Below are 26,024 nucleotides of genomic sequence, written 5' to 3'. Positions count from 1 at the left end.
ACATGAAAAGAAGACCTGACGTCAATTAGAGACCGATAAGCCTTCCTTGTGAATGGAGGAGGCTCACCAATGGATCACCTCCAACAGGTGAATGGACAGAACAAATCTTGGAAAACTGCATTCCTGCACTGGTAAAAACTAGCAGTAAACAAGGAAACACAACAATCGAGATTATATTGGCCTTTGCCTCTTATTACCAAACCATACATAAGAAGCAAGAGCGCTCTGCACGTGAGTGTTCCTCCCCTCCTACTGAAGGTCTTCTTCTGATGACACTGGGTGTGCCACATAGAAAGGCTCGGAGCAGCCTATTATGCTGGAAGAAATTGAGGCAGGTCTCAAAAACAAGAAACCTGATAAAATGTTGGGACCAGATGCGTTTGCCCCTGAATGTTACAATAAATTCAAGTCAGTCCTCTTGTCTCACTTATTGCCTACTTATTTAGAAGCCACAGAGAAGGGCTTTATTCCCTTCGACTTGGATTGGGCTACAATTGTTATTATTCATAAACCTGGACATCCCCTGTTTCAGATCGCCTGATCGCCCTCATAAATACAGAAGTCAAGACCTATACCAAAGTCTTGACCAACAGGCTCCTGCAGATGGTTACTTCATTGGTCCACCCAGACCAATGTGGATTTATTCCCCACTGAAGCACACAGCACTGCATCCTTAGGATGCACACAGCACTAGCACAACTTCAAAAGCTCAAGGATCCCAGTGCTCTGATGCTGGCACATTTTGAAAATGTTTTTGTCTCTCCTGGTCCCACTTAAATTGGATAAGGAGATAACAGAATGGCAGTCCTGCCTCCCAATGCACAGATTTAGCTTCCACTACCTGAGCATACAAATACATAGAGGTTCCTATATGTGCTAAAAAACGTTCCATTAATGTTTACCCAAAGTGGTTCAGAGACCAAATGACCAGGGTATGTTCTTTTTAATGGACAGATTAAGCTCTGCCGACTGCATTTATTAAGTGTACCCAGTCCACTTATGGTGGAAGTATGGGCATGCCAGATCTTCACCTGTATTACTGGGCTTCACAAATTCTGGTGTTGAATGAATGGTTATATGGTAAGTGGGAATATAAAGCATTTCAAACTGAAATCTCTCTGACTAGCTAACAACATACAAGAACTATTATATGAGACCACTACCCCATACTCACTCACAGAGTCGACCAGGGTGGTTCTCCTCGGGGGGCGATCAACTCTGCGCTGGTTCAGATGGGACCGAAAGACCCTTTGTCAAGGAAAATAGCTTCACCGTCGTGCCCGAATAGAAGGGTTTGAGTGATGGGACCTTATGTGAATTTCGAAACTGGGCGATGTAGTAAAATCCCCCTTTTTGCATGGTTACTTTCTCACCTTTTGCCTGACATCTGAAGCAACTTGACTTGATGTGCCCCGGGTCCCTGCCAATCAGGTTCCCAAGGCCTGTGTTCTTTCCTAAAACTGTACCTTTGTACCCACAATTGGCACATCTCTGGCCACAGTAAGCCTCTTGTGAAAGGCACCATGCGCACCAAGGGTACTGTGACCAGGGAAAGCCTTTAAGGGCTGCAGAACCTATTGTGCCACCCTTAGAGACCCTGTACCTTAACACCCACAAACTGCCATTGCAGGCTGCATGTTTTGGTGCAGAGAAAAGTGAAGTGTTGACATGCCTGCATCCCACTGCCTGGGGCCTAGGTAAGTCACTCCTCTAGCAGGGTGCACTAGCCCTCAGGTGAGGGTACAGTGGAATGAGTCTTGTACCCCTACAGTGTCTAAGACTATTGTTAGACATTGTAAGTGTAGTAAAGCCATAAAGAGTATATTGTATGGGAGTTGGTCATTACGAACTCCACAGCTCCATAATGGCTTTATTAAAAACTGGGAAGTTTGGTAGCAAACTTCTAAGCACCTTAAACTCACACTGATGCCAGTGTAGGATTTAAAATAAAATGCACTCAGAGGGCATATTATGTTATGTTATGTTATAGGGTTCTTATAAAGCACCTATCACCACCGGTCTCTAAGCGCTAGACAGAAAACCAAGAACATAATAACGCCTCAAAAACCATCTGCCTGCTCCAATTAGACCGAAGATGTTACCTTTCCGAACAGATATGTCTTCAATTTTTTCCTGAAGGAGAGTAGGTGAGAGTCTTCCTTCAGACTATATGGAAGATCATTCCAAAGTTGGGGAATGAGTACTGAGAAAGCACAGCCTCCTTTGGTTTTTAGATTGAATCTGGGTTGAACCAGATTTGAGACAAACCCAGAGCGTAAGGGTCTACCGGGAACATACTTCCTCAGGCGCTGTTTGACATATTCTGGGGCCTTGCCAAAGAGCGCCTTGTGGGCCATGCAGAGGCCTTAGAATTGAACCCTAAGCTTCACCGGCAGCCAATGCAGTTTACGAAGAAGAATAGTTGCGTGCGAGCTTCTAGGAATAGAGAAGACCAGTCTGGCTGCGTCGTTCTGCACAACCTGCAGTTTCCTCATCAGCTTCTGTGATAAGCCCAGGTACAAAGCATTACCATAATCGAGCCTCGAGATGACAGTCGCTGAGACGATGGTTTGCAGCGTGGAGGCTGAGAGAATGGTGGTAAGCTTGCGTAGCTGCCGCATCACGGCTGTGCAGGAACCCACCACAGCCGACACTTGAGGGGCCATGGTAAGATCCGCATCGATCTTTAGGCCAAGACTCTTCACACCTGTGCCAGGGATGGGAGTTTTGCCGAGTTCTGGGGGTCAGTACAAATCATCCCAGGGGTTGGCTTTGTTGGTGAGTACCAACACCTCCGTTTTCTCTGCATTTACTTTGAGGAAGTTGTTGGTCATCCAGTTAACCGTGAATCTAAGAAGATTCCTAACTGATTCTTGGGCCTCTGGTGTTTCTCCCAACCGCACCAGTAACTGCGTGTCATCTGCATAGTTAAAGACCTCACAGTTCCTACGCGTGAGTTCTTCCATCAGAGGTTGCAGATAGATGTTAAACAATAAGGGGGAAAGTGCGGACCCTTGAGGCACCCCCCATGTCACATCCTTAATCCCGGATAGCTGGTCCCCCATCTGAACCCTCTGAGTGCGGCCTGATAAGAAGGACTCTAACCACTTGAATGCCTGGCCAGCAATCCCCAGCTTCGCGATACGGTCCAGCAAGATGGTGTGGCTGACCGTATCGAAGGCTGCCGATAGGTCGAGCAGAATCAGAGCGCAGGGTTGTTTATTGTCTGCTCTGATTCTTAACTCGTCGGTGACCGTGGCCATAACCAGTTCTGTACTGTGTTGTGGCCGGAAGCCCGCCTGCCTGGCATGCAGAAGATGGTGTTCCTCAAGGTAACTTGCTACTGCGTTCAGAACATGTTTTTCCAAGATCTTACTTAGAAAAGGCAGTTGAGAAATAGGCCTGTAGTTTTTCAATGCCTTGGGGTCAGTGCCCGCTTTCTTCAGAAGTGGGGAGATTCTGGCTTCCTTCAGAGATGCTGGGAGGTAGCCCGCTTCCAGAGAGGCATTCAGTAAATGCAGTAGCTGGGGTTGAATGCCTGGCAGAGCCAGTTTGAAGATTTTCGGAGGGCAGGGATCACTGGAGGATCCTGATTTGATGTGACTAACCAGTTCTGTCAGGTGCTCCCCGTCGATATCCGGGAAGCTAAGCAAAGCCCCAGCAGACTGCAGGCTGTCTGAACAAGGTTGCGATGGTAAACTATCTGAGAGCGTAGTAATATCCATCAGGATATCCTGCACCTTCTGGAGGAAAAATCCTTGAAAGGTGTCGCAGTCAGGCTGGCCCAGGCCGCAGCTTTTATCATTCAACTGCGTGAGTTCCCTTAGAATAATAAAGGTTTCCCTTTGTTTATTCATAGCCGCCTTGATCCGGCCCTCATAAAAGGCGGATTTCCTAGCCAAGATGGCCCGTTTGTAACTGGCTAAAAGAGCTTTGTACGTTAATGACTCTGCAAGCCCATAATCCAGTCTCCATCTTCGCTCCACCTTCCGGAGAGCTTGCTTCTTTTCCCTGAGGGATGCGTCAAACCAGGGAGCTCCTTTCCCTTTTTTCCGAGTGAGCTCTAATCGTTCTGGGACAAGTTTATCTAAAGCAGAGCGAATCCAGGTCGTAATGGTCGTGGTCTCTACATCCAGGTTCTCCTGCTTCATCTTCGGAGGGGGGAAGGAGAGTAGAGTTGAGACTAAAGAATCAGCCTCAATCTTCTTCCAAGGGCGAACCTTCCTCCTTGTTTGTGGAGGGGCCGCTACTAAGGGATCTCCTGGAACCCAGCACTTAATCAGATAGTGATCTGACCAGATGCAAGGACTAACTTCCAGGATTTTCATCAGTGGTAGGGAGGACCCGACAAGGTCAAGAGTATGGCCCTTCTCATGGGGGGGGCCTTTTACAAGTTGGTTTAAATGGAGAGTGGCAAGGTTAGTTCCAAACTCGGACGCAATGGGCCCCCTGGGAGTCTCGTCCCAGTGATAGTTAAAGTCCCCAACCACTACCAGGGACTTATATCTGGATGCCAGATCGGTCAACAGTTCAAAAAAAGAATCATTAAATTCCGGCGAGCTCTGCGGAGGACGGTATACTAACAGAAGCAACATACATGAGGATTTCAGTGATATTTTTATCCCTAATACTTCTGCACCAGCACAGTTTTCTGCGGTGATCTGCGTTACCTTAAGATTCTTTTTGAACATGATGGCTACCCCACCCCTCTACTGTCCTTTGGGCGGTTATACCACCGAGCATCGAAGTTGGGCGGTAAAGCTGCTATAATGTCCGGTGTTGAAGCAGTCCCTAGCCAGGTTTCTGAGAGCGCGAGGATGTCTATCTCACCCTCGTCCAGCAGTGTGAATACCTCTAAATGGTGTTTATGTAAGGATCGTGTGTTGAGTGTGGCAATTATCAGACCTTGTGAACTTGTGGTGCCAGATCTATCCTCTACCTGCAACAGGTCTTCCGACCGAAGGCTGGCATGCGTTATCTCATCTAGCGTAGTTATCCCTTGTCGAAGAGATCTGAGGGTAGCAGGAGTGTAGATCCGCGGCTGACCAGGGGGGGAGGCCCTACGGCCCGTCCTGGCCCGGACGGGCACAGACGGGCTTTCCTCTGGCGCTCCTCCAGCGCGACGCTGCGCGCGTACGCTGCGCGCGACCATAGTGGCCTCTAAATAGCGTGTGGTAGGCGGTGCTCGCTCGAACTAGAGCGCACCCCCGTAAAACGTCTTGGGGGCGTCTCAGCCCTACTTCCAAGATGGCGCTCGTACTGGGATACAAACACCCAAATGGTGAATGGTGCTGTCAAAAGTTTTAAAATGCAAGCAATGCGGTCAGTGGGGAACAGGCAGAAACAATTTAATACGAGCAAAACAGTAAGTATAAAATTTTTAAAAACCACTTCAAAATAATTGCAGCAGTAGCGATAATTTACAAATACAGCGTGATGTTAGCGTGTCGGTCAGTCTGTTGACCGCGCGCCGACCAACTGGCCCCTAAATACCATTTGCCAGGCGGTGCTCGCTCGAACTAGAGCGCAGCCCCGTAAAACGTCTTGGGGGCGTCTCAGCCCTACTTCCAAGATGGCGCTCGTACTGGGATACAAACACCCAGAGATGTCCCCTGATATACGACCAGCCCTGGTGTGGTTCCTGAATGGCTGCCCGCCATTTGCCACTACCAGACATGTTTCTGGGCCCCTGGTTAGAGAGCCTCAGCTCTGTGTCCAGAAACAAAGCCCATCCTGGGCAGGAGGTGTCATGCCTCCTTCCTCAGGATTGGCTGGGTTCACAAAGGGGACGCTTCAAAGGCCTCCCACCTTTGTAAGTTGTTCCTGCCCTGAGCCGCTCGCTTCCACTGGTTCTGCCCCCCACTTTGGGCGGGAGAATCAGTGGTACAACTGAGCTAGGAGGAGAGGTGTGCCTACCTTTGCCAACCCCACCACTCGGGTGGGGGAGGCGAGGGAAGCACACATCTCAGTCCCCTCCATCTTAAAGGTATGGGGACCTAGCCAATTAGGGAGAGGCTCATGCCAATCTTCCATGGGAGGGAGGCATTATAGGGGGTGTACACACCACAAAGAAGGGACCCATTGGTCCCGACCTGCACACCCCTTTAATGCCCCTAAATTTAGTATTTAAGGGCAACCCTGAACCTTGCCTCCTCAGATTCGAGATAGAAAGAAGAAGGACCGAAGAGCCGTACTGACCAAGGAAGAAGAGGACACCCACTGCTTTGGCCCCAGCCCTACCAGCATGTCTCAACTCTGCGTGTCCAGCAGCCAGCAGACCCCCAGAGCCCGGAGACCTGCCCTGCACCCGTCTTAAAGACTATCACCCATGAGCACTGAATTTGCTCAAGCAAAGGCTCACCTACAGAATCTGGATCCAGGCGGTTCCGCGATTTTGCACCACTCTGCACCCGAAGCACCTGGCCCGAGTAAGAGTGGCCCAACACCACGAGGAGGTCTCCACCATGATCCTGACCTGGGATCTGGGGATCTCTGACCTAGGATCTGGTGATCCCCGACCTACCTCAAGCCGACACCTGCAACCTCAAACTGAAGGGTCCCCCCCAACCGCGACCGGAGCTGGTAGGAAGACCCTGACACCAAAAGAAAACCATGCACTCAACGCCCCACGGCCTTGGGTGACCCAACTGACAGTGTCCAGGAATCCCCCAAGAACACAACTTACCTCTCCAGCCGGTGGTTGCCTGCAGGAAGTCTTCCTGCTCGAGCCTGCAGCATCTTTGTTGAACCGAAGGTCTCCATTGGAATCCACAGGGTCCCCAACGTCTCCTTGGCACACTACACTCGGCCGCCCCTGTGCAGCTGGTGGTGTAGCTCCTGTGCTGATCGTTGGCCCCTGCAGTGCTGACCTTAACCCCAGGAGCTTTTCTCCCACACCTGAGTGGCCTGCTCGTAAGCAGCCCCTGACCGAAGGCCCCCTTAGTCTCATTGGCTTAGATTGGACCCTCCACTCTGCAACTGGCCGCCCCGGTGCCGCTGGATTTGCAACTTGAGTGCCTACCTAGATCTTGGGGAACCTTAGTCCTAACCTTCAAAACTCCCCCTCGTAAGTCATTTACTTACCTGAGAAACTGTTAACACTTTTTCTCACATAGGAACTACGAGTTTTGTATCTAAAAATGATCTGTTGAGTTGAACTTTTGTATAAAAGAAAAAGTAACGGAACTGCAACCTTAAAAAGTCTTACTTACCTTGTATTGTGAGATCCCCGGTAGTCATAATACCCCGAGTAGTCCAAAAGTAATTTAAAGTATTCCAAAAGTAATTACTGTGTGATTTAACCTGTTTTGAAACCCAATACAAACCTGTAACAATTGCAAATTCAACCACAACTGCATTTCCTTGTAAAGTCTTGCATTTGAGAGTATATTTCACTTACCTGTGCCAAGTCCTGCTTGGTTCTACAAAATAAAATACAAGTATATCTTTTGTATACTTACCCTATTTTTCTGGATATAGTCTGAGTGTGTGGTATCAGTCTTGAGTGAGTGAATACAATAAATACTTAACACACCATCTGGATAAGCCCAACTGCTTGCCCACACTACCACAAAGAGAGCAGTTAGTACGTGTCTAATTTAGCCTCTGCTATACCTCTTGCGACTCCCTAGACTCTGTGGACACCATACCTTACTTTAGTATAGTATATACAGAGCCAGCTTCCTACAGGCGACACGTGACAGCGCTCAAACATCGTTTCAGGACTTTCAATCAGAATTTGATCGCCATAGAACTCAGGGGCTCAATTCAGGGTTTTGGCGTAGGGCAGTGCAGCAAGTTACCTTGCTGCATTGCACTACGCCACAGTGAAAGAGCAAGAATGCACTGTATTTATCCAATACAGTGCATTCCTGTCCTTTCCCCCTGCCTGGTGCCATTCTACTAGCCTCGCGCCAACGCAGCAACCCTTCAACCATGGTGCAAGGGTGTCTGTGCTGTCAGCAGGATTGTTTTTGTGAAGGATGGGGCACCTTTCTGCACAAAAACAATCATGAATGCAGAATGCAGCACACGTGGAAAGGGAAAATAAATGAGGTGAAATAAAGTCATTTTTTCCTCGTTGTGCCTCCCCTGGGGCGGCGTAAGGTTTTGGTGCAACCCCAAGTTTACATGGTTTTGTAAATCTGGGGAAGTGTCAAAATTCCTGGGTGTTGCATGGAAACACCCACCGCAACGCCCATGGAATGCTTCCCTAGCGCAGAGTAAGGCAGCCCAGCGATTTGCGCTGCCTTGCCTTACTCCATATCTATGAGGCCTTTCAAAGCCACACAAAGTGGCTGTGTGTGACCTCATAAATATGATTTTGTAGTTTGCTTTGCCGGAGCATCACAAGGGGCTCACAAATAAGCCCCCCAATGTTTAGTATTTGCAGCTTCGGCATGCACTGCCGTGTCACCAGCCCTCTATGATTGAACCGGCAGAATATTTCCTGCTTGAAGCCAAGTTATCATGGGCCAGTTGGGGAGAGGAGGGTTATCACATATCTACAGATCCTTAGTTATTAACGCTCAAATCTCTTTTTGGCACTCAAGGAGCGATGGGAGACCGGGGTGGGTCCTTTGGGTGAGAGGGATTGGAGGAATTCTAAAATGGCCCCACGTAAACTTGCAATCTCCTCGTGGGTGTGCCTTATACAACTAAAATATTTTCATGCTACATGCCTTACTACTAAAAAGTTATGGCAAGCAGGTACGCTTTTCTCACACCTTTGCATCTGATATAAAGAAACACATGTCTGAAAGGCAAGCAGTAATGGACTGGTGTGCAAGACTGGAAGAGCCCATTTACAAAGCTAGAGGATGCCCACATAAGCACCGCAAAATGAGGGGGAAATGGTGGTCTCATTATAATTTAATGAATGGATTATACAATGGGTTTTGATGTAATTTTTTCTCTGATTAATTTAATTCCTGTGATTGCACTGCATTTACAGTTATAGTTTTTAATGAAAACAATACATTTGTTTATGAAAAAAGCCATGTAAATAAGGAAGACAGTCATTTGGTGCACATATTGTGTGTGGGATTCAATCAGAACACTGAACTTTGCTCTATTTATGTGAACATGTTCATATGTGTCACATGGGCAAATTAGCTAGGGGTGGCAGTGCTCAGGTAGCTTTCGCTAGAGGTACACCTCATGACATCTCCTTGCAGCAACGTCGACTCCATAGAACATTTTCGCGATGTTGAGTAGCTACTATTTCAACAAAGATCTGCCATACACCATTGAGTAAGCTATTGATGTCAAGACCATTCTCGAGTAATTTTAGAAACAGTAGATATAGAGTGTGCTGAATCTTGAAGTCTACGACTCTTTTACAAGGTCAGTTCTTCAGTGAACACAACAGTGAGTACTAGTGTCTCAACGTAAAATTCCAGCACCTAATGTCCAAGGAGAGACTATTGAACCAAAAAGATTAACGCTAATAAGGAAAAGGAGAACTCCTGGAACGAAGATGATGATGAGGAGAATTAACTCCATGTTTTCAAATCTTGAAAAAGTTCCCTTCTTCTGCACCAAAGAGCCTTTGCAGATTGTTTTTATCCGTTTCGGGATCCTCACAGGAATGCTTGGGCTTTATTCAGGGAGGGCCAGTAACAGGGTACTACTCAAATACTGTGTTGCCAGCACAGCAGTGCTGCAACATGGAAATCTGTCCAGAGCTGTTCTAGGGTCCTTCTCGTTTATCAAGAAGAATTTCAAAGTATATAAATCTGAGGAGGATTTTATGGTAGGTAATGTGCAAAGGAACCTACTACTGGCGGGATGGAAAGCCCACACTCGTAAACATCAGTACCTTGCAATAAATTCAGCAGAACACGTTAATACCTGTGGAAGAACTGTGTGGACCTGGTGTTACCAGGTGTTATCATACACGGGATCCTTTTGCCCTGGGTATTAATGCCCATCTTTACCACCTGCTGCAAACCAGATGGTAAATGTGAGAAGGTGTGCTGGTAATGGTAGGGGTGGAAGAAGTGTTTAGAGAGAGTGATGGAAAGGACGTTCCTTGAAGAGGGGCGCATGCATGCTTTAGAAGTGGGCAGGAATTCAGCTCCACTGAACTTGTAATCTGGGCTAAGGACAGTCAGACCTCCTCTACCAGTTAAATGTATGTTTCCATAACAACATGACGCAAGACCAAACTGCAATCTTACCAGCAGTGAAATGTCCTCTGGTGGCTTGGGATTGGAGGTGAACACTACCTCTGTAAGAGAAAAAAAGGTTTTTGTTACTTGGCCACTATCTTTTTTTTATATGCAGTTTTTTCCCACTAATATTTGGACTAAAATAACTGTATGGACTGGTATGTACAAATTACTCATGAAATATATGACTGAATGAAAAGATGGAACACAATATTGAACATGCGTGTGAAAGCGTGGAACGGTATTTACTCAAATGAGGCTTCAGTGTAACTATAACCCGCTTCAGCCATGATTTCTTACTCACTCTAACATTGTAGGGAAGTGCCCACCACAGATGTGGAGCCGCTCCTGCATCATGGCTTCCACAGCATCAAAAGCCGCACTTGACGGTCCGCCGGAACGGTTACTAATCTGCAATTATTTGAAGGCCATCCTTTCTCAATCCCATGCTCTCACACCAGGCACTTGCAGGTGCTTGGAGTAAGAAATAGACATGTGACCTAACTCCAAACTTGGGTATCCTAGGGTATGTATGTGAGTCTTGACTTCTGACTGCAAGCTGGCTCCACTAACTGTTGCTAGGGGAACTCTGACCAGATGGATCTGTGATTCACAGATTATTCATGTTTCCGTTTTTATCGATAAACCCTTTCAGAACCGATTGGCGTGTACGCAGAATTCTTATGACACACACAAGTCTACAAATAGGTCGGCGTAGCCCACTCAACAATAAAACAAGCATTGAAAATGCAATAGGTCTCGCCTTTGATTAAGTTAAAGCCATTTGCTTTGCTAATGGTATTGTATAGCAAAGCAAATGGCTTTAACTTAATGAAAGACAAGAGCCCTTTTGCATTTTTAATGCTTGTTTTACTTTTGTTGCATGGTGAACGGATCCAGTCGCCGGGGGAGTTTTTAGAGCTTGCCCCAGTGTTTTTGCGGTGGGCAGTCCCCAGGGCTTTACGTGGGATGAAAAAGCAAGTCGTATTTAAAGTTCAGCAAAGTGTAGCGTGATGGGATAGTAAGAATTATTTAGGGTTCGAGGAAGGGTAGCATTAATGGGTAGTTACGATTTTTGGGATTTATGGAAGGGATTTAGGGATGGTTAGCATTAAGGGGTAGTAAGGATGTTTATAGTGTAGGGATGGTTAGTGTTACAAGATAGTATGTTTCTGTGGTTGAGAAAAGGGTAGCACTAAGGGATAGTATGGGGTTTTTAAGATTTAGGCAAGCATTAAGAATGGTAAGGGGTTCTTGGAATCGTGGATCAGTAGCGTTAAGGGGCAGTAAGGATTTTTTAGGGTTTATGGAAGAGTAGCATTAGGTGCAGGAAGAGGCTTTTAGGATTAAGAGAAGGGCAGCGTTAAAGGGTAATAAGGGTTTTCAGGGAATGGTAGCATTAAGCGATATTAAGGGGTTTGTATGGTTTAGGGAAGGAATCGTCATATGGGTTGCAGGATTCAGTGAAGGGTAGTTGCAAGGGGCAATAAGGTTTTTTTTTAGGATTTATTGATGTGTAGCATTAAGTGGTAGTAGTGGGTTTTTAGAGTTTAGGGAAGGGTCGCGTTAAGGGGATTGAAGGATTAGAGAAGGGTTGCATTAAGGGGCAGTAAGGATTTTTTAGGGTTAGAAGTGAAGCAATGTTGTTACACAACAGCTAGACTTGATAAAGACCTCAGAGAACTTGATTACCGTGGATTCCAGCTCTTGGAGGGTAAGCACTTTTTGTGTGGAAGCACACAACTTGTGCCAAATACAAACATGTGCTTCTGTCCACCAACATATGTGCAGAGCCTGATGATAACAATGACTTCATCTTGGAGGCTGTGGCAACATACTGTGCCTATACGCTGATGGATTAAATTGGCAGTTGTCCATCTTCAAAGTTAACTGTACCAAAACATTTTTTTACTGCTTTCTTTTTCCTCCATGATGGGCAGTATACTGCCCCGTCCTGGACTTTTTTTGTATTTTTACCTCACAACTTCGAACATTCACTTCAAAATTATCCGGTTTATCAAAATATGAACTTGGTTCTGTCTCAATCAAACTTGAACTCTGTGTTCCTAAATTGCTTCCCTTTTTTTGTTCGTGGTCTGATCAGGGGAGGGTGTAGTGAAGACAGAGTTCTGCTTGCACACATTGCTATGTTACCATAAGCGTATCAGAAGTTTAAACGCCATTTTGCCACTTTGCCGCTTTTGCACACAACACTACATGTAACTGTTGTTGTAAGTTATACTGCTTGCTTTTCTTCGCATGAGAACGGTCTGTTTTTCACATCCCTAGACTTGCGCCGCGACGTTAGTCTGTACACTGTGTGCAGTAGTCTTTTCCAGGTCATAATAACATTCTATGCTGTGATTCAGGTTGATCGGCCCACGCTCTAGCACGCAGCTTAGTTTTCATTAAGAATCTCTGAAATTCCAGTGCACCGAAATACAGGCCATCAGCCCCCTTTAAATATAAAATACCCTAATCCTTATCGAAAGAAATGCACCAGCCAATACGGATAGCTTGAGAATTGAAAACAAGCCAAAGACTTAAAGGTCTCCAGGGCACTGCTAGTCAGCTTTCACTCTCGGAAACAGATCTGCTAACTGTCTGCAATTATTGGTGACAACATTGCAATTTCCAGTTTTGTACATGAGTAGTACACCAGTGCTACCTACGCTTTACATGCTTTGTGTGTGAGAGGGAAACACAACGCTGCTTACCCTGGAACTGTTCTTGGTGTTGGGGAACTTTGTCATTTGGTCTCTTCTGTACCCCTCCTGCGTGCTGGTTTAGTTTGGTAACTTTCACCGTTCAAAAGCCAAAAAGATAGGCCCTGTCAAATGCTCATTTGTTGGGGAAACGGAGGGCAGAAATCAGACTGCAATGTACTGATGTCAGATGGTCTTGCAGCATACATGGTTCAAGGAAAGAGGCAGCACCATGTCTGCAGTGTGCACTGCAAGTAAAGTGTATTATTATCTCGCAACAACACAAAACAAAAGAGGCCGCGGAAGAAGCGTCAGTATCGCAGCAGTGAAAATTCAAAACCTTTGAGGATCATCAGAATTGACACATGCAAAAAAATAGTTTGTAGTTTATTTTTATTTTTAAACAGCCGTCCCCACCCCCCTTCTATTCGACAGCATTCTGCAACAGAAACGCCCGTTGTACATTTGAACTAAATGGTGCCTCTTAAAGAGAGCCGCACAAAAGGAATTAAAAGAGCCAAACCATTTAAACCAAGCGCCAGCCTCGGCATCTTCAAACAGGAGTCGAAAGGGAAAGACAACAACTACTTACTCTTTCATTTGCCAAGTCTGCGAGCAGAGAGAGTGCACAGGCGGGAGAGGACTTACAATGCGTCACCTTCAATACTTCAATATAACCCCTGCCTTGAGCGGGTTTCTAAAAGGGCACTCACTGTACTGATCAGAGTGCACCGCTTCAACGTCAATTTTACAAAACATTTTTTTTCATCGAGTCCTAACGTATAGAACCTCGAAATACTTTTACTAAAAAAATGCATTTTTTTCTTTTTTTGCATGGAGCGTGTTTTTTATTTTAGGAATCTCATACAAAATGGGCCTTGTTCAAGAGCAGCAGTGCACTATACAGCAGGAGATTATACTTTAGTAAAAGCTTCGCAGACACGTAAAACAGTATTTTATCTAGAATAAGACGTGGAGATAATCTATGTGAACATGGCCGAAACAATATTGGGCAGCGAGCTTATGATTCTTATATTACTGTACACGTTTTAAGGAAGGACAATAAAGGGGTTTGCCTAGTATGGGCCAAGTGCCAAAGCCATGATCAGAATCCTGTACTACGGATATTAAGGATAGCATCTAAGGGCCCGATTCACAGAACTAACTTAAGACAAAATCCTAAACTTACTACTTTTGGTATTCACAGAAGGCATTTAATAGTAGTAAAGTTAGGATTTTGTTTTAAGTTTGACTTAAGACACATTTAAGACAAACTTAAGACAGACTTAAGACATACTAAAGTTAGGATTTTGTCTTAAGTTTGTCTTAAGTCTGTCTTAAGTCTCTCTTAACGCTGTCTTAAGTTTGTCTTAAGTCTGTCTTAAGTTTGTCTTAAGTCAAACTTAATATAAAATCCTAACTTTACTACTACTAAATGCCTTCTGTGAATACCAAAAGTAGTAAGTTTAGGATTTTGTCTTAATTTAGTTCTGTGAATCGGCCCCTAAGACATGATGCTTATAAAAAACAGGTTATGTTCTGCTGTTAAGAGCGAATTATTTAGATCACGTTAGCGTTTTATCGCAAGACAAGTTTTTCTATGAAATATATTATTTGCAAGTGGTTGGATGCAAGACGTCTGGGTTTTCTTTCAGCATTACTTGTTTAGGGAACGGCTAAGATTGTTTAATACGAAACAGGTAGGTGTGTGTGTAGTACCCAGCAGCAAGGTCCTCCTTACGACCTCTGAATGTCATATGGCTTGGAGATGCCTGCCAGATCAAGGTGTATGTCTAGACAAACTGGTTTCTATTAGCACAGCACACAAACACAAGCACTGGCCCGGCGGTACGCTCCTAGACCGGATGTGGGACACCCTAGGAGCACTTCTCAACGCCACGCCCCTCGGGGACCAGGAGCTACGCACCAGCCCGCTGAGCCCGGTAGAATGGACAAAAGGGCACAGAAAATGTAAACAGTTTAGTCAGAGGTGATGAGTGGGCTCTTCTTTTCCAGTCCCCCACCACCTACCCCCGGGGGACATAGGATGAGGGCTGAAACATGCAACTCGCGTCCTTCAATTGTACTCCGTGCGACACTACAGCGAGTCTGTATGTCAGAGTCAGAATAACTCCTATACTGCGAGGGGAAAAAGAACAAGTATTAAGTTTAAATCTGAGCGCAGCGCCGCTTCACAGACACCGCGCTCGTTTTTTAAATATATCTGTTAACTTTAACACTGAGCGCAGTGTACTTGAAGCAAGCGCTGCGCTCAGTGTTAAAGTTAAGAAATATATAAATAAACCGAGCGCGGTGTCTGTGAAGCGGCACCGCGTTCAGATTCAAAGTTAAAAAAACAGCAGCTGTGTCTGAGGGAAGGGTCTGCTCGGGGAGAGAGACAGAGGGAAGGAGAAAACAAGTAGTGCTCACCCAGTAATTAAAGGGCATAGTCTAACGCCGCTAGTAAACGATCCAATCCCGGTGGGTGGGGCCAAAAGAAGACAAGGCAGCAACAAGGAGGGACTAAGAAGCCTCCTTTACAATGAGAAGCCTGCGTTTAGCCTAAGCTATGACGCGAGCCAATGGGAAGGGGCTTCAAGTCCCCTTCTTCCACCGTATTGATTTCAAGAAGCTCTCGGATGCCGAGAGCAGCGCATGCGCGCTGCTATCGACAGCCGAAACCTAAAAATATAAAAATGGGGGCATGGCGTGCACTCACTGAAGGAGGCGGCGTCCCGCTAGCTCTCCGTGGAGCCACAGGAGTATTCTTCTCACAGTGACAGTCTTCCTTCATGTCTCGGCCGTACTTCATTCCAGAGGCAATGAGAAGCCCAATGGACCATAAATATTGATTTTCGTGGCCCTTCCCAGCGGCATTCATGCATCCTTAACATATTGCGCTGTTATCACTCACAGCGCACTTCTTCTGACAGAGAAGCTTCTTTAGAATGTTCACGAGGGACCTGCATTTGTTGATTTTGAACACTTTTAAGTAACTTTCTCCCTACATTATTTATTTTTACACTATTTTAGGTGTATTTTGGATTATTAAAACATGTAACCTGCTACTCAGTTTAACCTATATAAAGCAAGGATTTACTGAAAGGGAATCGAATTTTGCATCTGTTAAAAGTTTATAATCTTGTTTTGATATTCCTCCTTTTTGTTACTCCCCGTCTCTCTTACTCGCTTTCTTCCTTTTCCTTTTTATTTCTCTCTTCTTTCTTCTTCTCCTTCCTATTAAAATTTAAAAAGCTCTTTTTTCTTATGTACAGTTTTATCTCCCTGTTATGGGACTCTTTTTGATATTATTACGAGGTATTATTGCTCTTTTTGTTTTCGCATGGTAAATTATTTATATTGTATTGATGTCTTACTTTGTTTACAATCTGCAATAAAGCTCTTTAAACTTAAAAAGCTTGTAGATTTATATAGTGCGGCCTATCACACCTGAGGGTATCCAGGGGCAGTCCATGGGCATGGGGAGATTAAGTGAATTGGCCATAATCACCGGATGATGCGCCGAGACTGGAACCCAGGATCCCCAGCTCCCGAATCGGCAGCTCTTGCCGCTGCACCACATCCTCTCACACCAAACTTCTATAGTGATTTGTAATAGAAGGGTGATGGGAGCACACTGCTTCGCCTCCCAGCACAGTTCACCCCTTAGCATTATGGTAAATGCAGTTAATTTTAAATGCTTACTTGAGATTTTCCTGAAGTGGACTCAACAGAGGAAGTACCTAACTGGCTGGGAGGTGTTAAGGTGTGCTTATGTAAGGTGTGCATGACAATCAGAGTACAGTGTGTGATTCTATGAAGAGGAATAAAGATGCACAATCCAGTGCTCCGTGCGTGGCGTATTCATTTACATGCTCCTGGGCTGGGAGGATGCTATAGTAGCTATGACTTAGCTTTTCTTAGCCTCATAGCAGCCTCTCCAGTCTCCTTAGAGTACTCCTTCACCTCCTGCTGCACTCCCTCATTGTCCCAGCCCCACCATACAGAGTTTACAGACCTGAACACAGGAGGGCTCCTCCCACCATCAGATCCTGCTCAGGGTAACGCAGTTACATGGGGGATGGAAGGGCAGGAACAGGAGGCTGGCTGAGGTGGTACAAGAACTGCTCACTGAACTGACAGGACCAGGGGCAGGAACTCAGCTTTCAGTCAGCCTCCAGACTCCAGCACCCATGGGGAATTGAAAGAAGTTTTATGCCAAAGGGGAGGGGTGGGGAAGGTATAACCTCTATTCTCTGTATCGGGCACTAAAAGATGAGATCAGATCGTCCCTTCAGTAATCTTCTGGGTGCAGGCAAGGGAGAATTAAACACCAATTCTGCCTGCTGTACATTTTCCTGTTCGTCTATCCAGTGGCAATGCTGGAACTTATGAAAGTACTGGTGATGAGTTCACTTTAAAATCTTGCAGGAACTTTTTTTTAAAAGAGTAGGCTTTTTTACAAAAGTGCCCATTTCACAATTTTCTTTTAGAGATTTGCAAAAGCACCATATCTGGGGGTTTGTCGAAGGGGGCTAAAAATCTGATCTCACCTACCCAGACATGCCAGATTCAGTGATGAAGGGGCAATCCCACTTTATTTCCTCAGCAGTATCCGCTGTACAGCTCAGTCCTACAATTTTCAGCTCTCTTTATTTGCTCAGAGCTGGCAGCCTGGAGTCCCACTGTCCGCGCTCTTGAGTTTCCCAGGTCCATTTGTGAGGAGCTCGGCTACTACAGGTTTCTTCTTTGCATTCTGGGAATTGTAGCCCTCACTTTACAATGGTATAACGAGAATTAAAAATCCCAGAATGCTAAGACAAAACAGTGCACTGGCTCAACTGCTCATGCACAGACCAGGCAAATTGGACAGTTCTGCTGTACACAACACCCCCCACAAACTTTGAGGTTGGGAGGTGAATTTAAGTTATACCCCAAGGTGTTGAAGCAGGGGTGCTGCAGATGGCAGGAGGAATGCAGAGGTTGAAGTGGTACCAGGTCTCTCCTTCTTTTTACTGCATTGAGTCCATAAAGGTGTCAGAAATAAAAGTGCAGGCTTGTGCTCACATGTTTGTGCCCCAATGGTTCAATAGAGAAGCGTCTTTCTGAAATACTCAAACTTCCCAGCCTTCGGGCAGTATCACTAGCAGGCCTGGCTCCAGGATTCTGGAACTGGGAGGGCCATGAAGCAGCATGGGTGGGCCGTGAAGATGAATAGGGTTGCCTACCGTCTCCCAGGTGCCTGAGAGCTGGCTTTTGACATGCAGGATGGTCTTGTAGGGGTATGAGTAGCATACTCTACCTACTGTTGGGGTCGTCCTACTAGTATTGTGTGGGCTTGTAACCACCAGGCACATGCATCAACCACAAAACCGGTCGCAAACGGGCAGATTCTCAGAATCTGGCCCTTTGCGACCGGTATTTTTGCATTTGGGATGCATCATCCCAAATGCAAAAATCGCAATTTAAGGAATCTCAAAATAGCGATTCCTTAAATAGCGATTGCATTTAAGGAATCCCTAATTGAGATTCCTTAAATGCAATGCATTAAAGTTTAAAAAATAGCAATTTCGCTACTAGCGGGAGCAAATTACCATGAAGCTGGACTTCATGGTAATTTGCTAAAACTTAGATAAATGCACTTATTTGCATTTTTCTAAGTTTCATGTTGCGCACACACATGCCCTTAGAGCATGTGTGTATGCAACATGTGTGCAGAGTTTGAATACATGGGTGCAATAGGGTGTCATTTTGACACCCTTGCACCCTAGAAATTGCGGGAGCAATTTGCGAGTACCTACTGGTACTCGCAAATTGCTCCCGCAATCTCCAATGCATTCCTATGGGCCTGAAGGCCCATAGGAATGAATGGGAAGCCATTCATTAATTGCGACTTGCAATTTGTGAGTCGCAATTAATGAATGTTAAGGAATCGCTATTTTAATAGCGATTCCTACATGCATAGGCTTTTGCGAGTCCTTAATTGCGATTTCTTAATATTCGCAATTAAGGACTCGCAAAAGCTTTTCTTGATGCATGTGCCTGCACGTGCTTTATGTTTTCTGCTCTCTCTGCCTCAGCCACATTTCTCTCTGCCTCATACTCTGCATTCTCCCTCTTCACCCTGTTCTCTTGCCCAGCTCATTCTCTGCTTCCTCTCACTTAATCATCTTCTCTCTCCACCTCACTCACCTTCTTTTTCTTCAGTTCATCCTCCTTTCTGTGGCCTCCTCTCTCTTTCTCTGCCTCACTCTACTCTCTCACCCTACTCTAGCCATTCCATCTCACTCTCTCTCGCTGTACCTTGCCACCTTCTCTCTGAACATTAATCTCCTCTCTCTCCGCCTCCCCCATCTCTCTCCATCTCACCCTTCTTGTTCGGCCTCCCTTTCACTCAAGAGAGAGAGAGAGAGAGAGTGTGCGTGCGTGTGTGTCTGTCTGTGTGTGTGTCTGTGTACTTGTGTAGGTGTACTGGTGTGTGTAACCGGAACTGGCACTCCTGCGGCCCACGGAGTGTTTTTCACTGGTAGCTCTAAATACCTGTACAGTGGCAGCATCAAGCCTGGATTATATGGAGCGTGCTTATGAGCATGCACAATATTTACAAAGACCTGGGGGCCCACTCTATGTAAACAGATAGTAAGAAGCTGTGCAACGTTTTAACGTTGAGAATAGTGCCTACTGCTGTACATTTAGTCCAAATAAGAGTGATGAGAATTGGAAGAGCAATCAAAGTTGGCAACCTGAGGAGAACCAACCAAACATCAAATGTGGGCCTGTTTCTACCATAGCTGCCCACTGTGCCAAGAGTGCAGCTTCTGAGGTTGACGAATGGACTTCTCATTTGGTGGGTTTTTTCCTCAAAGAATATTTGGTTGTCAGTTTCTTGAGCAGGATGCATATAAAGGAAATCAAATAGTAAGCATGCAGCTAATGTGAGTGCCTCAAATCTGACTGGTCTCCTAAATTGAGATTTGTGTGTGTCTTACACGTTCTCTTCCTATTTCCCACTAGTCTCTCCTAGTCCCTTAATTCGCTCTTACTTTTTCACTCTCCCCTGTCTCTTTTGTTCTACCAATCTCCTCAAGTCTCTTCACCCTCCTTCTCTGGTCTCTCCCTCACCAGTGATCATTTGCTCATCACCCATCACTCTGACCACCTTTCTTTCTAATCTTACTTATCCTTCAACACCCTCATCCTTTTCCTTCACGCGTCCCTACTCCCCTCTCTCTACTCGCCTCTCATCGCCCCCACTCCTAGTAGAAAGATGAAAGAGGAGTCTGAGGAAGTAGGACGGTAGAGCAGGAGAATTATGAGCAAAGTGATGGTTGGACGCAGGGCCCAACACACAATGTGCAGTGGGCAGTCACTACACCTACCCACTGCACATTGTGTGTTGGGCCCTACGCCCAACCATCACTTTGCTCGTCATTCTCCTGCTCTACCGTCCTACTTCCTCAGACTCCTCTTTCATCCTTCTTCATCCATCTCTCACACCTTTATTGCCTTCTGTACTTTGAAACTCATGACCCTTCTGCTCCTCTCTTATTAACCCTCTCTGTCATATGTCTGCTTTTCCCTTCTACTCACTTCTTTACTCTTATTTTATCCACCTCTTTACTTACTGGTTTCTTTCTTATTCTTCTTTTTCATTTTCCTTACCCTCATATTCTCAACCCTCCTTGTCTTCTCTAATCACTCTCCATCTCTCATATCCGGGCCCTGTCACAGTTTCCTCTTGCCCAGTTGCTAGAATGTTTGATCATGTTCACAATGTGTTAACATCACAGTTGTGAAAACTGTGGCCATGTATTTTTCAGGACTCCTGATGAAAGGACACAACCACGTCCACAGTTTCTACTTACTCGATAGCTAATAACATTTACTGATCTAAGTGCGTTATTCACTCCAGCTTTCAAAATGCCCCAAAATATCACAATATGTTTATCTAGATCACCTAGAAGCTCAGATTTTTTATATCGATGAAAGGACATAAAAGTTATTTACGGCGCTTGCTGCCCCACATTTGTGCTAAAAGGCTAAGTAAGAAAATGTGAAACTGTGAAGCCACAAATTGTAGGAACATCTCAGTAGCAGGTGCATAAACCCACTATATTATTTTATCAGATTAGGACCCGTTACAGCATCGCTTTCTAGCTACTCAAATAAACCAAAGAGGCAACGTTTTGGGAGAGAATGCATGCACAGTGGTGTCCCAAAGTGTGGTATCTGTGCCTAAAGACCCCTCAGATGATCTCAGCATACAACAGATATTGGCAGTAGGCAGGACAAAGGCAGCATGTGTTGGTTGCACAATGGCAGCATGTGTTAGCAGTCCTGCCACAAGACACCCTCCAGTGCTGTTCCAAGGAAATTAGTTAAAGTCTGTTGACAAAATCAAAACGTGTGACACAGGCAGAAATTCTTTTACATATTTGGTCATGGGTTAAGCATAGATTCACAGCAGGAAGAAAATAACACAAACCATTGTATACATGCGTATATACGCATATTGTTCAATTACTTTTTAAATCATAACAGGTGTTAACTAACAAATCCTGGGAGTTCCTCCCAACCACCCACCCTAGTCACCTTCTAGTGTCAATTCGTTCGAGGATCACTTTGATATTGACTTGCTCAGTAACCTTACCCGGGGGTGTGTATGCGGTAAATGTCCACTGTTCTTGCCCTGTCTACCAAGCCAGGGTTCGCTCTGTTACTCATGCGCGTTTTCCTGATCCTCCAGGTCAGGCGTGCGTGTATACCCGCTGATGGCGCTGTGCATGTGTGTAATTCAGTCAGTTTCGCATCCCAGTTTGCTGCTATTGGGATTTTACATATGCCCATAGTGTCCTCTCTACGGAGTGAAACGCTTTAAGCTTTTGCCCATGCAAGCATAGAGTGTCACCATGCTATTGTGTGGGGGGAGTGCCTGCGTCTTCCATTTCCTGGTAATTCGCCTTTTGGCCACTATCATGCCTAGGTCTAAAAATCTAGAGGTTACTTTGATGCTCTGGCGTCTCTGATACAAATGTAAAAATATATGTGTGCCATTCGAATGGAAGTATACGCTCCGTACACCTAGCCAGCGTGTTCGCTACATCCGTCCAGTACGTTTGTAAGCTGGGACACCGCCACAGCATGTGTAGCATATCGGCGTCTGCGAGGGCGCAGCGTGGACAGGCGGCATCCGTGTGATGGAAGTATCGATTAATTCTGGCCGGTGTAAGATATGCCCTTTCTGTGATGTAATACTGGATCTGGCGGAGTTGCACATTTCTGGGAATGCGCACCGGGCTCTCTAGTACTAAGGTCCACTCTTATCCCCAATGACCTCGAAGTGAGGTCAAATCGATTGCAGTATGTTGCCTCAGTGAGGCCACGAACCACTACGAGAGATGCCTACCCTGTCCCATGACATGTATGTATTGCATTGTGAGGTTTGTTTGCGGCTCCCTTGCTAAGTCGCCCCACCCAACCGCAAGGGTGGTTATCAATGACCGGTGTAAGAGGAACTGTCCTGGGGGTAACTCATCGTCTTCTACTAGTGTCATATAAGGGCTTAAAGCGCCATCCTGATATAAATCTCCCATGGTTTGAATCCCTGCCTCGTGCCAATTTCGCAGTTCTTTTTGGTCACTCCTGATTGGCCCCTGCCCATGCTGCTCTCATGGTAGGTATAACATGAGGGCCGCATCTGGATTAGATGGGAAGTCTGTGATGTGTGCCAGGGACTGCTGGGAGCAGGACAGCAAACAAGCACCATGATGCAAGGCAGCCAGCAGCATCAGGCAAGTCTTTTACTTATTTATTTTTAACACCCCCGTGCTCCCCTCCTGCATCCGCCACATACTTCAACTGCTTATCAGGCAATTCCTTAGGTCCTTTAGCTAAATGTTAATCTCACAAGAGCAAAGGAAACATATTTTACCATTGACCAACTTTTTCAGTTAATTTTTGATTTGTTTATTATACACTATATCCAACTCACATGCTTTTATATTCCACTAAACCCAACACTATATGCAATCAATTCAATCGATAACTTTATTTCGGTCGTAGACCATAAAAGTGCAAATAAAATACATACAGAAGTGCACAGATCATTAAAACAATAAATAACAGCAAGTTAATATAGAGTTAAAAAAAAGAATAAACAGTAAAGTATTCAGAGAGTAAGGGAAAAAAGGGTGGCTATATTTACTCGAAACTTTTCCTCCTTCGCCACATACCCAATAAAAAACGGGAGACAGCAAAAACGATAGGGGGATGAGTATCATATGTTAAAACCCTACATGCCTGTATACAATGTCTAAACCCAAGATTCCTACATAATGGGATCAACCAATGTTTTCTTATCGATTGATAGGCGGGGCAGAAGAACATAACATGGCATACATCTTCTCAGTTGTAATTACATGCCGGGCAAGCAATGTTTTCTGATTGTGCCCATTTATGGGTAAATGCCCTGAGTGGTAAGCTGCCATGTCTTAGCTGTACATAAAGCTTCCTCGCAAGCGGTGGATGAATTACGTCTAAAAAGACTTCTGCTCGCGGGTCAGCTTTTACTAAGAGATACTCTTTAGAAAGTCTCCCCAGGGTGCTTGATCGATGTAGGGCGAGCAGTTTCTGTTCCCTCAGCTGACTTATGAGTTCCTGTTTCGGTAACCCAAAACAGGACACCTCCGGGGACTCCCAAAGCTCGATCCGGCCAATCTTTATGCTGAGGTTCTTAATGTGGTGTAACCACGTGATATTCTTATTTTTTATAAGAGCCCAGACCTCTAGGAATTCCTCTCTGTATGACGCCAGTTCAGGCACTGACCAGAGTCTCTTCCAATAGAGCATGGGCCGTACAGCTACTAAATCTTCGATTGATTCCAGCCTCAGGTCAAAAAGCAAAGGAATAAGTGGTGTACTTAGCGGCAAACCCAAAAGGCTTCTCATACAACCCTGCTCCGCCCTGAGGAGTTTAGATATATTTTTATGGCTCCAGAGTTCAGCTCCATACAATGAGGCCGTTCTGGCTTGTAATCGGTATATTTCTATAGCCGGAGCTGCCGGCTTGAAATCTGAAGTTCGTTGGACTTTGTTAATCCCCCCCATAATCAGGGACAGCCTGAGCGTTGATTTCGAAATTTGGGAATCCCAATCAAAATTCTCCGTCAGGCTGATCCCGAGATAAACGAAGGTCTTAACTCTCTCAAGCGCAGACCCGTTAAGAATAGGATTTGGACGGGTCTGCTTCGGGTGGTTGAAAATCATAAACTTGGTTTTGTCCAAGTCTATCTCCAATCCTCGAGCAGTGCAGAATGCTGCAAAGCCGTCCAAGATACGCTGAATGCCCGATGATGTTTTAGATAACAACAAAGTGTCATCCGCAAACATCAGAGCGGGCACTCGGCCAGAGGCCAGCCTGGGGGCATTGCTGTCAATTACCTCAGCTAAATGGTCCACAACCCCATTGATGTAGAGACTAAACAACGTCGGGGCCAAGACACACCCTTGGCGTACACCCTTCCAAACTGGAAAGCATGCAGACAAATCACCATGACTCCCGCACCTAACTTGGGCATAATTGCCTTTGAGGAGTCTAATTAAAATGTTCAGTAAATATGGTGGGATACCCAAATCAGCTAAGACTTTCCACAACTTTTCCCTTGGGATGAGGTCGAAAGCGGAGCGCAGGTCAACGAAAATGAGGTAGAGGCTACCTCCCTTCACACTCACCGTTTTCCAAAATAGGACCTGGAGCCGAAAAATTTGATATATAGTTGAAATGCCTGACCTAAACCCAGTCTGTAGTGTGGTCAGTATTTCATTTTCTTCCATCCACCCTTGAATTCTATCTAAGATAATTCGACCCATTAGTTTCTGGGAGGTATCTATAAGGCTAATGGGCCTGTAATTTGCTGGGGTTAGCGGACAACCTTTCTTGAAGATGGGGACAATCTCCGCACCCAGCCAGGTATCAGGTGGATCTGCCCCCATAAGTATTGAATTAAATAAGACCACCAAATACGGTGCCCATATTTTGGGTTGAGAACAAAATAGGTCTCCGGGCATCTTATCCAGTCCAGGAGCTTTGTTAGGTAGTAGCCTTGCTATTGCCGACTCTACTTCCTTAAGGGTAATGACCTCGGGCTGTCCCAAGAGGGAGCCCCCCCATCCACCGAGGAGTCCCCGCTCCGTCCGCCGTCCAAAAACCCCAGCGATCGATACTCCTGCTGGAGCTCAGGGACGGCAAACGGAGGGCGAATCGTGGATTCACCAGTAGCCAAGTCTATCCCACTCGCCGATCCATACTCCAAAAGTAAATCGGGGTTAGAAAGGAGTACACTATCTTCACCCGAGTCACCATATAATGCTCCAAAATGGGATTCCCACACTTGGGATGCTATGTTTACAGCTGGGGTTAAACCTCCCATACTCGCACCAGAACTCACAATAGCCCAGAACGCCTTAGGATCCCTTAGAGAGAGAGCTAATCTAAGTTCCTCCCATCTATGTTCCTCCCAGTCCTTCTTTCCCCTGAGGATGGCCTTTTTATACTCTAGGCGGGATTTCTTATTGTTGGCTCGATCTTCATCTTTTATTGCGGAAAGCAAAGCTTTTTTTACTTTTCTACAGGAGGCATCATACCAGGGATGTGTCCGATCCAACTGGCATTTTGCCTTTCCCACTGGATTGAACACATCCGCCAGCGTGACAACCAGCTGCTTGTGGATTTCCAGGGGGATGCCCTGGGAATCCACACCTAGGTTACCTACGCTAATATCCCCCATATCAGACAGAAATGGTATAACTGTCTGGTATATTTTAGCAAGTTTAGAGGGGGAATTCTGAAAATGGGGCCGTTTAACCCTCCGCCTATTGTTAGATATCGACAGGGGAAACGGTGGACCAATGGGATCAGGGGCAGGATTTGTTAGCCCAAAACTTCCCGGTTTAAGAGTTAAGACAAGGGCGTTGTGATCACTATCTTGTCTGGGATATATCATAAACTCCAACAACTTATCCCTGTGTCTGGTTTCCATCAGTATATAATCAATGATGGAGGTTTTCCCGGGTCTATTAAACGTAGCTGACCCCGGGCGATCTGGATTCAGCCTCCCATTACAGGCCCTTAAAGACATTACAAGGGAGA

General features: G+C 45.7%; 1 protein-coding gene across 1 annotated transcript in view; it reads right to left on the bottom strand.

Annotated features, from left to right (window-relative positions):
• The window catches only part of XRRA1 (X-ray radiation resistance associated 1), a 314,818-nt gene that overhangs the window by 78,457 nt on the left and 210,337 nt on the right, over positions 1 to 26,024 (bottom strand). Inside the window, exon 10 of the mRNA XM_085623358.1 lies at positions 10,182 to 10,231. Within this exon, the coding sequence (XP_085479484.1) occupies positions 10,182 to 10,231 (50 nt within the window). The remainder of the gene's footprint in view (positions 1 to 10,181; positions 10,232 to 26,024) is intronic.

The sequence above is a fragment of the Triturus cristatus genome, chromosome 8, assembly GCF_964204655.1.
Source record: "Triturus cristatus chromosome 8, aTriCri1.1, whole genome shotgun sequence".
NCBI lineage: Eukaryota > Metazoa > Chordata > Amphibia > Caudata > Salamandridae > Triturus > Triturus cristatus.
This window is presented reverse-complemented; position numbering and strand designations above follow the sequence as displayed.